Source organism: Oncorhynchus mykiss, chromosome 24, assembly GCF_013265735.2.
Source record: "Oncorhynchus mykiss isolate Arlee chromosome 24, USDA_OmykA_1.1, whole genome shotgun sequence".
Classification (NCBI taxonomy): domain Eukaryota; kingdom Metazoa; phylum Chordata; class Actinopteri; order Salmoniformes; family Salmonidae; genus Oncorhynchus; species Oncorhynchus mykiss.
The window spans coordinates 35,244,520-35,257,993 of NC_048588.1; the positions used below are offsets into that span (position 1 = coordinate 35,244,520).

A 13,474-nucleotide genomic window follows, 5' to 3' on the forward strand; every position below is an offset into this window, starting at 1 on the left:
AGATGACATCACAGAGAAAGAGACAGGGTTTTGTTCTTTCTGGATTCCATTAGAGATGACATCACAGAGAAAGAGACAGGGTTTTGTTCTTTCTGGATTCCATTAGAGATGACATCACAGAGAAAGAGACAGGATTTTGTTCTTTCTGGATTCCATTAGAGATGACATCACAGAGAAAGAGACAGGGTTTTGTTCTTTCTGGATTCCATTAGAGATGACATCACAGAGAAAGAGACAGGATTTTGTTCTTTCTGGATTCCATTAGAGATGACATCACAGAGAAAGAGACAGGATTTTGTTCTTTCTGGATTCCATTAGAGATGACATCACAGAGAAAGGGACAGGGTTTTGTTCTTTCTGGATTCCATTAGAGATGACATCACAGAGAGAGAGACAGGGTTTTGTTCTTTCTGGATTCCATTAGAGATGACATCACAGAGAAAGGGACAGGGTTTTGTTCTTTCTGGATTCCATTAGAGATGACATCACAGAGAAAGAGACAGGGTTTTGTTCTGTCTGGATTCCATTAGAGATGACATCACAGAGAAAGGGACAGGGTGTTGTTCTTTCTGGATTCCATTAGAGATGACATCACAGAGAAAGGGACAGGGTTTTGTTCTTTCTGGATTCCATTAGAGATGACATCACAGAGAAAGAGACAGGGTTTTGTTCTTTCTGGATTCCATTAGAGATGACATCACAGAGAAAGAGACAGGGTTTTGTTCTTTCTAGATTCCATTAGAGATGACATCACAGAGAAAGAGACAGGGTTTTGTTCTTTCTGGATTCCATTAGAGATGACATCACAGAGAAAGAGAGAGGGTTTTGTTCTTTCTGGATTCCATTAGAGATGACATCACAGAGAAAGAGACAGGGTTTTGTTCTTTCTGGATTCCATTAGAGATGACATCACAGAGAAAGGGACAGGGTTTTGTTCTTTCTGGATTCCATTAGAGATGACATCACAGAGAAAGAGACAGGGTTTTGTTCTTTCTGGATTCCATTAGAGATGACATCACAGAGAAAGAGACAGAGTTGTGTTCTTTCTGGATTCCATTAGAGATGACATCACAGAGAAAGAGACAGGGTTTTGTTCTTTCTGGATTCCATTAGAGATGACATCACAGAGAAAGAGACAGGGTTTTGTTCTTTCTGGATTCCATTAGAGATTACATCACAGAGAAAGGGACAGGATTTTGTTCTTTCTGGATTCCATTAGAGATGACATCACAGAGAAAGAGACAGGGTTTTGTTCTTTCTGGATTCCATTAGAGATGACATCACAGAGAAAGAGACAGGGTTTTGTTCTTTCTGGATTCCATTAGAGATGACATCACAGAGAAAGGGACAGGGTTTTGTTCTTTCTGGATTCCATTACAGATGACATCACAGAGAAAGAGACAGGGTTTTGTTCTTTCTGGATTCCATTAGAGATGACATCACAGAGAAAGGGACAGGGTTTTGTTCTTTCTGGATTCCATTAGAGATGACATCACAGAGAAAGAGACAGGGTTTTGTTCTTTCTGGATTCCATTAGAGATGACATCACAGAGAAAGAGACAGGGTTTTGTTCTTTCTGGATTCCATTAGAGATTACATCACAGAGAAAGGGACAGGATTTTGTTCTTTCTGGATTCCATTAGAGATGACATCACAGAGAAAGAGACAGGGTTTTGTTCTTTCTGGATTCCATTAGAGATGACATCACAGAGAAAGAGACAGGGTTTTGTTCTTTCTGGATTCCATTAGAGATGACATCACAGAGAAAGGGACAGGGTTTTGTTCTTTCTGGATTCCATTACAGATGACATCACAGAGAAAGAGACAGGGTTTTGTTCTTTCTGGATTCCATTAGAGATGACATCACAGAGAAAGGGACAGGGTTTTGTTCTTTCTGGATTCCATTAGAGATGACATCACAGAGAAAGAGACAGGGTTTCGTTCTTTCTGGATTCCATTAGAGATGACATCACAGAGAAAGAGACAGGGTTTTGTTCTTTCTGGATTCCATTAGAGGTGACATCACAGAGAAAGGGACAGGGTTTTGTTCTTTCTGGATTCCATTAGAGATGACATCACAGAGAAAGAGGCAGGGTTTCGTTATTTCTGGATTCCATTAGAGATGACATCACAGAGAAAGAGACAGGGTTTTGTTCTTTCTGGATTCCATTAGAGATGACATCACAGAGAAAGGGACAGGGTTTTGTTCTTTCTGGATTCCATTAGAGATGACATCACAGAGAAAGAGACAGGGTTTTGTTCTTTCTGGATTCCATTAGAGATTACATCACAGAGAAAGAGACAGGGTTTTGATATTTGTGGATTCCATTAGAGATGACATCACAGAGAAAGAGGCAGGGTTTTGTTCTTTCTGGATTCCATTAGAGATGACATCACAGAGAAAGAAGCAGGGTTTTGTTCTTTCTGGATTCCATTAGAGATGACATCACAGAGAAAGAGGCAGGGTTTTGTTCTTTCTGGATTCCATTAGAGATGACATCACAGAGAAAGGGACAGGGTTTTGTTCTTTCTGGATTCCATTAGAGATGACATCACAGAGAAAGAGACAGGGTTTTGTTCTTTCTGGATTCCATTAGAGATGACATCACAGAGAAAGAGACAGGGTTTTGTTCTTTCTGGATTCCATTAGAGATGACATCACAGAGAAAGAGACAGGGTTTTGTTCTTTCTGGATTCCATTAGAGATGACATCACAGAGAAAGAGACAGGATTTTGTTCTTTCTGGATTCCATTAGAGATGACATCACAGAGAAAGAGACAGGATTTTGTTCTTTCTGGATTCCATTAGAGATGACATCACAGAGAAAGAGACAGGGTTTTGTTCTTTCTGGATTCCATTAGAGATGACATCACAGAGAAAGAGACAGGGTTTTGTTCTTTCTGGATTCCATTAGAGATGACATCACAGAGAAAGAGACAGGATTTTGTTCTTTCTGGATTCCATTAGAGATGACATCACAGAGAAAGAGACAGGGTTTTGTTCTTTCTGGATTCCATTAGAGATGACATCACAGAGAAAGAGACAGGGTTTCGTTCTTTCTGGATTCCATTAGAGATGACATCACAGAGAAAGGGACAGGGTTTTGTTCTTTCTGGATTCCATTAGAGATGACATCACAGAGAAAGAGACAGGGTTTCATTCTTTCTGGATTCCATTAGAGATGACATCACAGAGAAAGAGACAGGGTTTTGTTCTTTCTGGATTCCATTAGAGGTGACATCACAGAGAAAGGGACAGGGTTTTGTTCTTTCTGGATTCCATTAGAGATGACATCACAGAGAAAGAGGCAGGGTTTCGTTATTTCTGGATTCCATTAGAGATGACATCACAGAGAAAGAGACAGGGTTTTGTTCTTTCTGGATTCCATTAGAGATGACATCACAGAGAAAGGGACAGGGTTTTGTTCTTTCTGGATTCCATTAGAGATGACATCACAGAGAAAGAGACAGGGTTTTGTTCTTTCTGGATTCCATTAGAGATGACATCACAGAGAAAGAGACAGGGTTTTGTTCTTTGTGGATTCCATTAGAGATGACATCACAGAGAAAGAGGCAGGGTTTTGTTCTTTCTGGATTCCATTAGAGATGACATCACAGAGAAAGAAGCAGGGTTTTGTTCTTTCTGGATTCCATTAGAGATGACATCACAGAGAAAGAGGCAGGGTTTTGTTCTTTCTGGATTCCATTAGAGATGACATCACAGAGAAAGGGACAGGGTTTTGTTCTTTCTGGATTCCATTAGAGATGACATCACAGAGAAAGAGACAGGGTTTTGTTCTTTCTGGATTCCATTAGAGATGACATCACAGAGAAAGAGACAGGGTTTTGTTCTTTCTGGATTCCATTAGAGATGACATCACAGAGAAAGGGACAGGGTTTTGTTCTTTCTGGATTCCATTAGAGATGACATCACAGAGAAAGAGACAGGGTTTCGTTCTTTCTGGATTCCATTAGAGATGACATCACAGAGAAAGAGACAGGGTTTCGTTCTTTCTGGATTCCATTAGAGATGACATCACAGAGAAAGAGACAGGGTTTTGTTCTTTCTGGATTCCATTAGAGGTGACATCACAGAGAAAGGGACAGGGTTTTGTTCTTTCTGGATTCCATTAGAGATGACATCACAGAGAAAGAGGCAGGGTTTCGTTATTTCTGGATTCCATTAGAGATGACATCACAGAGAAAGAGACAGGGTTTTGTTCTTTCTGGATTCCATTAGAGATGACATCACAGAGAAAGGGACAGGGTTTTGTTCTTTCTGGATTCCATTAGAGATGACATCACAGAGAAAGAGACAGGGTTTTGTTCTTTCTGGATTCCATTAGAGATTACATCACAGAGAAAGAGACAGGGTTTTGTTCTTTGTGGATTCCATTAGAGATGACATCACAGAGAAAGAGGCAGGGTTTTGTTCTTTCTGGATTCCATTAGAGATGACATCACAGAGAAAGAAGCAGGGTTTTGTTCTTTCTGGATTCCATTAGAGATGACATCACAGAGAAAGAGGCAGGGTTTTGTTCTTTCTGGATTCCATTAGAGATGACATCACAGAGAAAGGGACAGGGTTTTGTTCTTTCTGGATTCCATTAGAGATGACATCACAGAGAAAGAGACAGGGTTTTGTTCTTTCTGGATTCCATTAGAGATGACATCACAGAGAAAGAGACAGGGTTTTGTTCTTTCTGGATTCCATTAGAGATGACATCACAGAGAAAGAGACAGGGTTTTGTTCTTTCTGGATTCCATTAGAGATGACATCACAGAGAAAGAGACAGGATTTTGTTCTTTCTGGATTCCATTAGAGATGACATCACAGAGAAAGAGACAGGATTTTGTTCTTTCTGGATTCCATTAGAGATGACATCACAGAGAAAGAGACAGGGTTTTGTTCTTTCTGGATTCCATTAGAGATGACATCACAGAGAAAGAGACAGGGTTTTGTTCTTTCTGGATTCCATTAGAGATGACATAACAGAGAAAGAGACAGGGTTTTGTTCTTTCTGGATTCCATTAGAGATGACATCACAGAGAAAGAGACAGGGTTTCGTTCTTTCTGGATTCCATTAGAGATGACATCACAGAGAAAGGGACAGGGTTTTGTTCTTTCTGGATTCCATTAGAGATGACATCACAGAGAAAGAGACAGGGTTTCGTTCTTTCTGGATTCCATTAGAGATGACATCACAGAGAAAGAGACAGGGTTTTGTTCTTTCTGGATTCCATTAGAGGTGACATCACAGAGAAAGGGACAGGGTTTTGTTCTTTCTGGATTCCATTAGAGATGACATCACAGAGAAAGAGGCAGGGTTTCGTTATTTCTGGATTCCATTAGAGATGACATCACAGAGAAAGAGACAGGGTTTTGTTCTTTCTGGATTCCATTAGAGATGACATCACAGAGAAAGGGACAGGGTTTTGTTCTTTCTGGATTCCATTAGAGATGACATCACAGAGAAAGAGACAGGGTTTTGTTCTTTCTGGATTCCATTAGAGATGACATCACAGAGAAAGAGACAGGGTTTTGTTCTTTGTGGATTCCATTAGAGATGACATCACAGAGAAAGAGGCAGGGTTTTGTTCTTTCTGGATTCCATTAGAGATGACATCACAGAGAAAGAAGCAGGGTTTTGTTCTTTCTGGATTCCATTAGAGATGACATCACAGAGAAAGAGGCAGGGTTTTGTTCTTTCTGGATTCCATTAGAGATGACATCACAGAGAAAGGGACAGGGTTTTGTTCTTTCTGGATTCCATTAGAGATGACATCACAGAGAAAGAGACAGGGTTTTGTTCTTTCTGGATTCCATTAGAGATGACATCACAGAGAAAGAGACAGGGTTTTGTTCTTTCTGGATTCCATTAGAGATGACATCACAGAGAAAGGGACAGGGTTTTGTTCTTTCTGGATTCCATTAGAGATGACATCACAGAGAAAGAGACAGGGTTTCGTTCTTTCTGGATTCCATTAGAGATGACATCACAGAGAAAGAGACAGGGTTTTGTTCTTTCTGGATTCCATTAGAGGTGACATCACAGAGAAAGGGACAGGGTTTTGTTCTTTCTGGATTCCATTAGAGATGACATCACAGAGAAAGAGGCAGGGTTTCGTTATTTCTGGATTCCATTAGAGATGACATCACAGAGAAAGAGACAGGGTTTTGTTCTTTCTGGATTCCATTAGAGATGACATCACAGAGAAAGGGACAGGGTTTTGTTCTTTCTGGATTCCATTAGAGATGACATCACAGAGAAAGAGACAGGGTTTTGTTCTTTCTGGATTCCATTAGAGATTACATCACAGAGAAAGAGACAGGGTTTTGTTCTTTGTGGATTCCATTAGAGATGACATCACAGAGAAAGAGGCAGGGTTTTGTTCTTTCTGGATTCCATTAGAGATGACATCACAGAGAAAGAAGCAGGGTTTTGTTCTTTCTGGATTCCATTAGAGATGACATCACAGAGAAAGAGGCAGGGTTTTGTTCTTTCTGGATTCCATTAGAGATGACATCACAGAGAAAGGGACAGGGTTTTGTTCTTTCTGGATTCCATTAGAGATGACATCACAGAGAAAGAGACAGGGTTTTGTTCTTTCTGGATTCCATTAGAGATGACATCACAGAGAAAGAGACAGGGTTTTGTTCTTTCTGGATTCCATTAGAGATGACATCACAGAGAAAGAGACAGGGTTTTGTTCTTTCTGGATTCCATTAGAGATTACATCACAGAGAAAGAGACAGGATTTTGTTCTTTCTGGATTCCATTAGAGATGACATCACAGAGAAAGAGACAGGATTTTGTTCTTTCTGGATTCCATTAGAGATGACATCACAGAGAAAGAGACAGGGTTTTGTTCTTTCTGGATTCCATTAGAGATGACATCACAGAGAAAGAGACAGGGTTTTGTTCTTTCTGGATTCCATTAGAGATGACATCACAGAGAAAGAGACAGGGTTTTGTTCTTTCTGGATTCCATTAGAGATGACATCACAGAGAAAGAGACAGGGTTTCGTTCTTTCTGGATTCCATTAGAGATGACATCACAGAGAAAGGGACAGGGTTTTGTTCTTTCTGGATTCCATTAGAGATGACATCACAGAGAAAGAGACAGGGTTTCATTCTTTCTGGATTCCATTAGAGATGACATCACAGAGAAAGAGACAGGGTTTTGTTCTTTCTGGATTCCATTAGAGATGACATCACAGAGAAAGAGGCAGGGTTTCGTTATTTCTGGATTCCATTAGAGATGACATCACAGAGAAAGAGACAGGGTTTTGTTCTTTCTGGATTCCATTAGAGATGACATCACAGAGAAAGGGACAGGGTTTTGTTCTTTCTGGATTCCATTAGAGATGACATCACAGAGAAAGAGACAGGGTTTTGTTCTTTCTGGATTCCATTAGAGATTACATCACAGAGAAAGAGACAGGGTTTTGTTCTTTGTGGATTCCATTAGAGATGACATCACAGAGAAAGAGGCAGGGTTTTGTTCTTTCTGGATTCCATTAGAGATGACATCACAGAGAAAGAAGCAGGGTTTTGTTCTTTCTGGATTCCATTAGAGATGACATCACAGAGAAAGAGGCAGGGTTTTGTTCTTTCTGGATTCCATTAGAGATGACATCACAGAGAAAGGGACAGGGTTTTGTTCTTTCTGGATTCCATTAGAGATGACATCACAGAGAAAGAGACAGGGTTTTGTTCTTTCTGGATTCCATTAGAGATGACATCACAGAGAAAGAGACAGGGTTTTGTTCTTTCTGGATTCCATTAGAGATGACATCACAGAGAAAGAGACAGGGTTTTGTTCTTTCTGGATTCCATTAGAGATTACATCACAGAGAAAGAGACAGGATTTTGTTCTTTCTGGATTCCATTAGAGATGACATCACAGAGAAAGAGACAGGATTTTGTTCTTTCTGGATTCCATTAGAGATGACATCACAGAGAAAGAGACAGGGTTTTGTTCTTTCTGGATTCCATTAGAGATGACATCACAGAGAAAGAGACAGGGTTTTGTTCTTTCTGGATTCCATTAGAGATGACATCACAGAGAAAGAGACAGGGTTTTGTTCTTTCTGGATTCCATTAGAGATGACATCACAGAGAAAGAGACAGGGTTTCGTTCTTTCTGGATTCCATTAGAGATGACATCACAGAGAAAGGGACAGGGTTTTGTTCTTTCTGGATTCCATTAGAGATGACATCACAGAGAAAGAGACAGGGTTTCATTCTTTCTGGATTCCATTAGAGATGACATCACAGAGAAAGAGACAGGGTTTTGTTCTTTCTGGATTCCATTAGAGGTGACATCACAGAGAAAGGGACAGGGTTTTGTTCTTTCTGGATTCCATTAGAGATGACATCACAGAGAAAGAGGCAGGGTTTCGTTATTTCTGGATTCCATTAGAGATGACATCACAGAGAAAGAGACAGGGTTTTGTTCTTTCTGGATTCCATTAGAGATGACATCACAGAGAAAGGGACAGGGTTTTGTTCTTTCTGGATTCCATTAGAGATGACATCACAGAGAAAGAGACAGGGTTTTGTTCTTTCTGGATTCCATTAGAGATGACATCACAGAGAAAGAGACAGGGTTTTGTTCTTTGTGGATTCCATTAGAGATGACATCACAGAGAAAGAGGCAGGGTTTTGTTCTTTCTGGATTCCATTAGAGATGACATCACAGAGAAAGAAGCAGGGTTTTGTTCTTTCTGGATTCCATTAGAGATGACATCACAGAGAAAGAGGCAGGGTTTTGTTCTTTCTGGATTCCATTAGAGATGACATCACAGAGAAAGGGACAGGGTTTTGTTCTTTCTGGATTCCATTAGAGATGACATCACAGAGAAAGAGACAGGGTTTTGTTCTTTCTGGATTCCATTAGAGATGACATCACAGAGAAAGAGACAGGGTTTTGTTCTTTCTGGATTCCATTAGAGATGACATCACAGAGAAAGAGACAGGGTTTTGTTCTTTCTGGATTCCATTAGAGATGACATCACAGAGAAAGAGACAGGATTTTGTTCTTTCTGGATTCCATTAGAGATGACATCACAGAGAAAGAGACAGGATTTTGTTCTTTCTGGATTCCATTAGAGATGACATCACAGAGAAAGAGACAGGGTTTTGTTCTTTCTGGATTCCATTAGAGATGACATCACAGAGAAAGAGACAGGGTTTTGTTCTTTCTGGATTCCATTAGAGATGACATCACAGAGAAAGAGACAGGATTTTGTTCTTTCTGGATTCCATTAGAGATGACATCACAGAGAAAGAGACAGGGTTTTGTTCTTTCTGGATTCCATTAGAGATGACATCACAGAGAAAGAGACAGGGTTTCGTTCTTTCTGGATTCCATTAGAGATGACATCACAGAGAAAGAGACAGGGTTTCGTTCTTTCTGGATTCCATTAGAGATGACATCACAGAGAAAGAGACAGGGTTTCGTTATTTCTGGATTCCATTAGAGATGACATCACAGAGAAAGAGACAGGGTTTTGTTCTTTCTGGATTCCATTAGAGATGACATCACAGAGAAAGAGACAGGGTTTTGTTCTTTCTGGATTCCATTAGAGATGACATCACAGAGAAAGAGACAGGGTTTTGTTCTTTCTGGATTCCATTAGAGATGACATCACAGAGAAAGAGACAGGGTTTTGTTCTTTCTGGATTCCATTAGAGATGACATCACAGAGAAAGAGACAGGGTTTCGTTATTTCTGGATTCCATTAGAGATGACATCACAGAGAAAGAGACAGGATTTTGTTCTTTCTGGATTCCATTAGAGATGAAATCACAGAGAAAGAGACAGGATTTTGTTCTTTCTGGATTCCATTAGAGATGACATCACAGAGAAAGAGACAGGATTTTGTTCTTTCTGGATTCCATTAGAGATGACATCACAGAGAAAGAGACAGGGTTTTGCTCTTTCTGGATTCCATTAGAGATGACATCACAGAGAAAGAGACAGGGTTTCGTTCTTTCTGGATTCCATTAGAGATGACATCACAGAGAAAGAGACAGGGTTTCGTTCTTTCTGGATTCCATTAGAGATGACATCACAGAGAAAGAGACAGGGTTTCGTTATTTCTGGATTCCATTAGAGATGACATCACAGAGAAAGAGACAGGGTTTTGTTCATTCTGGATTCCATTAGAGATGACATCACAGAGAAAGAGACAGGGTTTTGTTCTTTCTGGATTCCATTAGAGATGACATCACAGAGAAAGAGACAGGGTTTTGTTCTTTCTGGATTCCATTAGAGATGACATCACAGAGAAAGAGACAGGGTTTTGTTCTTTCTGGATTCCATTAGAGATGACATCACAGAGAAAGAGACAGGGTTTTGTTCTTTCTGGATTCCATTAGAGATGACATCACAGAGAAAGAGACAGGATTTTGTTCTTTCTGGATTCCATTAGCGATGACATCACAGAGAAAGAGACAGGGCAACCATTCTTACAATTACAACAATTGAACCCTGCAAGATTCTGTTCTTAATTATACAACTACATTTGTTGCCAAAGTGGAGATGCTGAATGTTACAGTAGTGATACAATAGTACACTATGAAAGACCCAGTGGTCTACTTTTGTGAAAAAAAATGTTTAAAAAAAAAAGATAGATATTTTGAAAAACATTGTACATTTTTTGTGTAATTATTCTGCTTTTCCAGGGTTGCTGCAGCACCATCAGAACCCTTACCTCCCGCGGCTATGATGTAGCATTTAGGAGTGAGACACTGTGTCCTCTTACTGTAGGAGTGAGACACTGTGTCCTCTTACTGTAGGAGTGAGACACTGTGTCCTCTTACTGTAGGAGTAAGACACTGTGTCCTCTTACTGTAGGAGTGAGACACTGTGTCCTCTTACTGTAGGAGTGAGACACTGTGTCCTCTTACTGTAGGAGTGAGACACTGTGTCCTCTTACTGTAGGAGTGAGACACTGTGTCCTCTTACTGTAGGAGTGAGACACTGTGTCCTCTTACTGTAGGAGTGAGACACTGTGTCCTCTTACTGTAGGAGTGAGACACTGTGTCCTCTTACTGTAGGAGTGAGACACTGTGTCCTCTTACTGTAGGAGTGAGACACTGTGTCCTCTTACTGTAGGAGTGAGACACTGTGACATCTTACTGTAGGAGTGAGACACTGTGTCCTCTTACTGTAGGAGTGAGACACTGTGTCCTCTTACTGTAGGAGTGAGACACTGTGTCCTCTTACTGTATGAGTGAGACACTGTGTCCTCTTACTGTAGGAGTGAGACACTGTGTCCGCTTACTGTAGAAGTGAGACACTGTGACATCTTACTGTAGAAGTTATTGAGACATTATTGTTAAGTTTACAAATGTCTAGATGATAAAACGTTTCTATGACTGAAACGCAACGGGATAAACACTTGAATGTCACGTAGCCTATCAGTAGGCTCTATTTCTCAGAACCATTACAATGGAGAGCAGCGCATATATTCATGACTGTCCCCAACACAACACAACTTCAAACGGTATTTTATTTACAGAAACGTCAGAGCTGACTGGTGTCAAATATGTCCACATACTTTAACAAAGATCCATCCCCAAACACATTCTAGTCTTTGCGAAAGTATGTGCAAAGGGGAAGCTAGTAATATAAAACATGTTATTATGTGCGCAAAAACAATATGTCTAAAATTATGACATCTATAAACGCATGATCATATCTGGCAGAGAGACACTGAATGACCAAGAAGAAATGGAGCTGAGTGCACATAGGACAATAAATGAATTTCCTAACTGTTGCACATCAAATAAGAGCAAAGAAAACTCCGTGGGGTGACATGGTGATCAACCGGTGAATGCCACTTGTCACAGACACACACACACACACAGAGAGAGAGAGAGAGAGACCAAGCATCACAGAGCAATATTTAGAACAGTTTTGGCACGGGTAACTGACTTACCAGGTGTCTCTGGAAATTTTCGATCGATGATGTATATGGGCATTACATCCACCAATCAAACGTCCGTCAAAGGTCAATCAGATGCGGGGAGAGAATACGACCTGGAAATCGATATTCGTGAGAATGTGGAATACCTGTTTAGTTTAGTTTATTAGGATCCCCATTAGCTACAGCATATGCAGCAACTACTCTTCCTTTCTTGCTGTCTTTTCGTGGGTTTCAAGCACAACCCGCCTCTCTCTTCCCTTGTTGGCACAGAACGAGCACACAAGCTTATCTCGCCTACCTGTTAACGCCACGAGCCTACAACATCCCCCAGCCAGAGTCCAAGACAGTTGTATTTATATCTATATTGAACGGACACTTGAGCGAGAAATGTAGAATAGATCAACGGAAAACTCTAATGAGCGGCATGTGAACGTGTGACCTGGCAGTGAAGTTCCCCTGTTACCGGTTACCGATACGTTGCGTCTCTAAAAGGCGGCGTTTAGAAGTGAGCCTGTTAACGAGGCTCGAGCTGCGAGCAGATGAGTAGCGCGCCACCAAGTCGCTCCTAAATAGCTGGAGAGAGCGGTTTTCGCCTGGAGCGAATGGGCTGCCTATACCGCGGTTCGGTCAGACATGCTTGGTGATGGTTGCTTCTTGCCTCTGATGTTGAATGTATTGCTTGTTCAAACTCCCTTATCTCAATGTAAGTTGCAACAAACCCCGGTCAGGGGCAGGCTCAAATTGTGTATTGCGCAATGATCTTCATCCTCAGTCTTTGAGGCCTATACTGCCTGGTCTTTATAACAGAGCAATCACAGACACCACACAATAGCTTACACATGCAGACATGAATTTAATCGAGGAATGACAAAGTTGTCACACTGGACACATAGCCCACTTTTAAAACCAAATGTCTGCACAATATACACAAGTCTGAGCTACTATTTCTTAGTTGATAGCAGTTGATATTTTATCTTAGTGATCTTAGTGATACTGTGCCTCTCTTAAAAAACTATAGTTTTGGCAAGTCGGTTAGGACATCTACTTTGTGCATGACACAATTTCCATCAATTGCTTACAGACATATTATTTAACTTGTAATTCACTGTATCACAATTCCAGTGGTTCAGAAGTCAGAAGTTTACATACATACATACCTTTGCCAAATACATTTAAACTCAGTTTTTCACAATTCCTCACAAATCCTAGTAAGAATTCCCTATTTTATGGCAGTTAGTATCACCACTTTATTTTAAGAATGTGAAATGTCAGCATAAAAGTAGAGAGAATGATTTATTTCAGCTTTTATTTCTTTCATCACATTCCCAGTGGGTCAGAAGTTTACATACACTCAATTAGTATTTGGTAGCATTGCCTTTAAATTGTTTAACTTGGGTCAAACATTTCTGGTAGCCTTCCACAAGCTTCCCACAATAAGTTGGGTGAATTTTGGCCCATTCCTCCTGACAGAGCTGGTGTAACGAAGTCAGGTTTTTAGGCCTCCTTGCTCGCACACGCTTTTTCAGTTCTGTC

At 40.5% G+C, this 13,474-nt stretch overlaps 1 protein-coding gene across 2 annotated transcripts in view; it reads right to left on the reverse strand.

Moving 5' to 3' along the window:
• Nucleotides 1-12,619, reverse strand: part of LOC110503425 (neprilysin-like) — a 181,203-nt gene extending 168,584 nt beyond the window's left edge. For both annotated transcript variants that reach the window (XM_036961850.1, XM_036961849.1), the window contains exon 1: nucleotides 11,954-12,619. In XM_036961850.1, coding sequence (XP_036817745.1) covers nucleotides 11,954-11,996 — 43 coding nt within the window. In that variant the 5' untranslated portion in view covers nucleotides 11,997-12,619. The remainder of the gene's footprint in view (nucleotides 1-11,953) is intronic.
• Nucleotides 12,620-13,474: the final 855 nt, after the last annotated feature.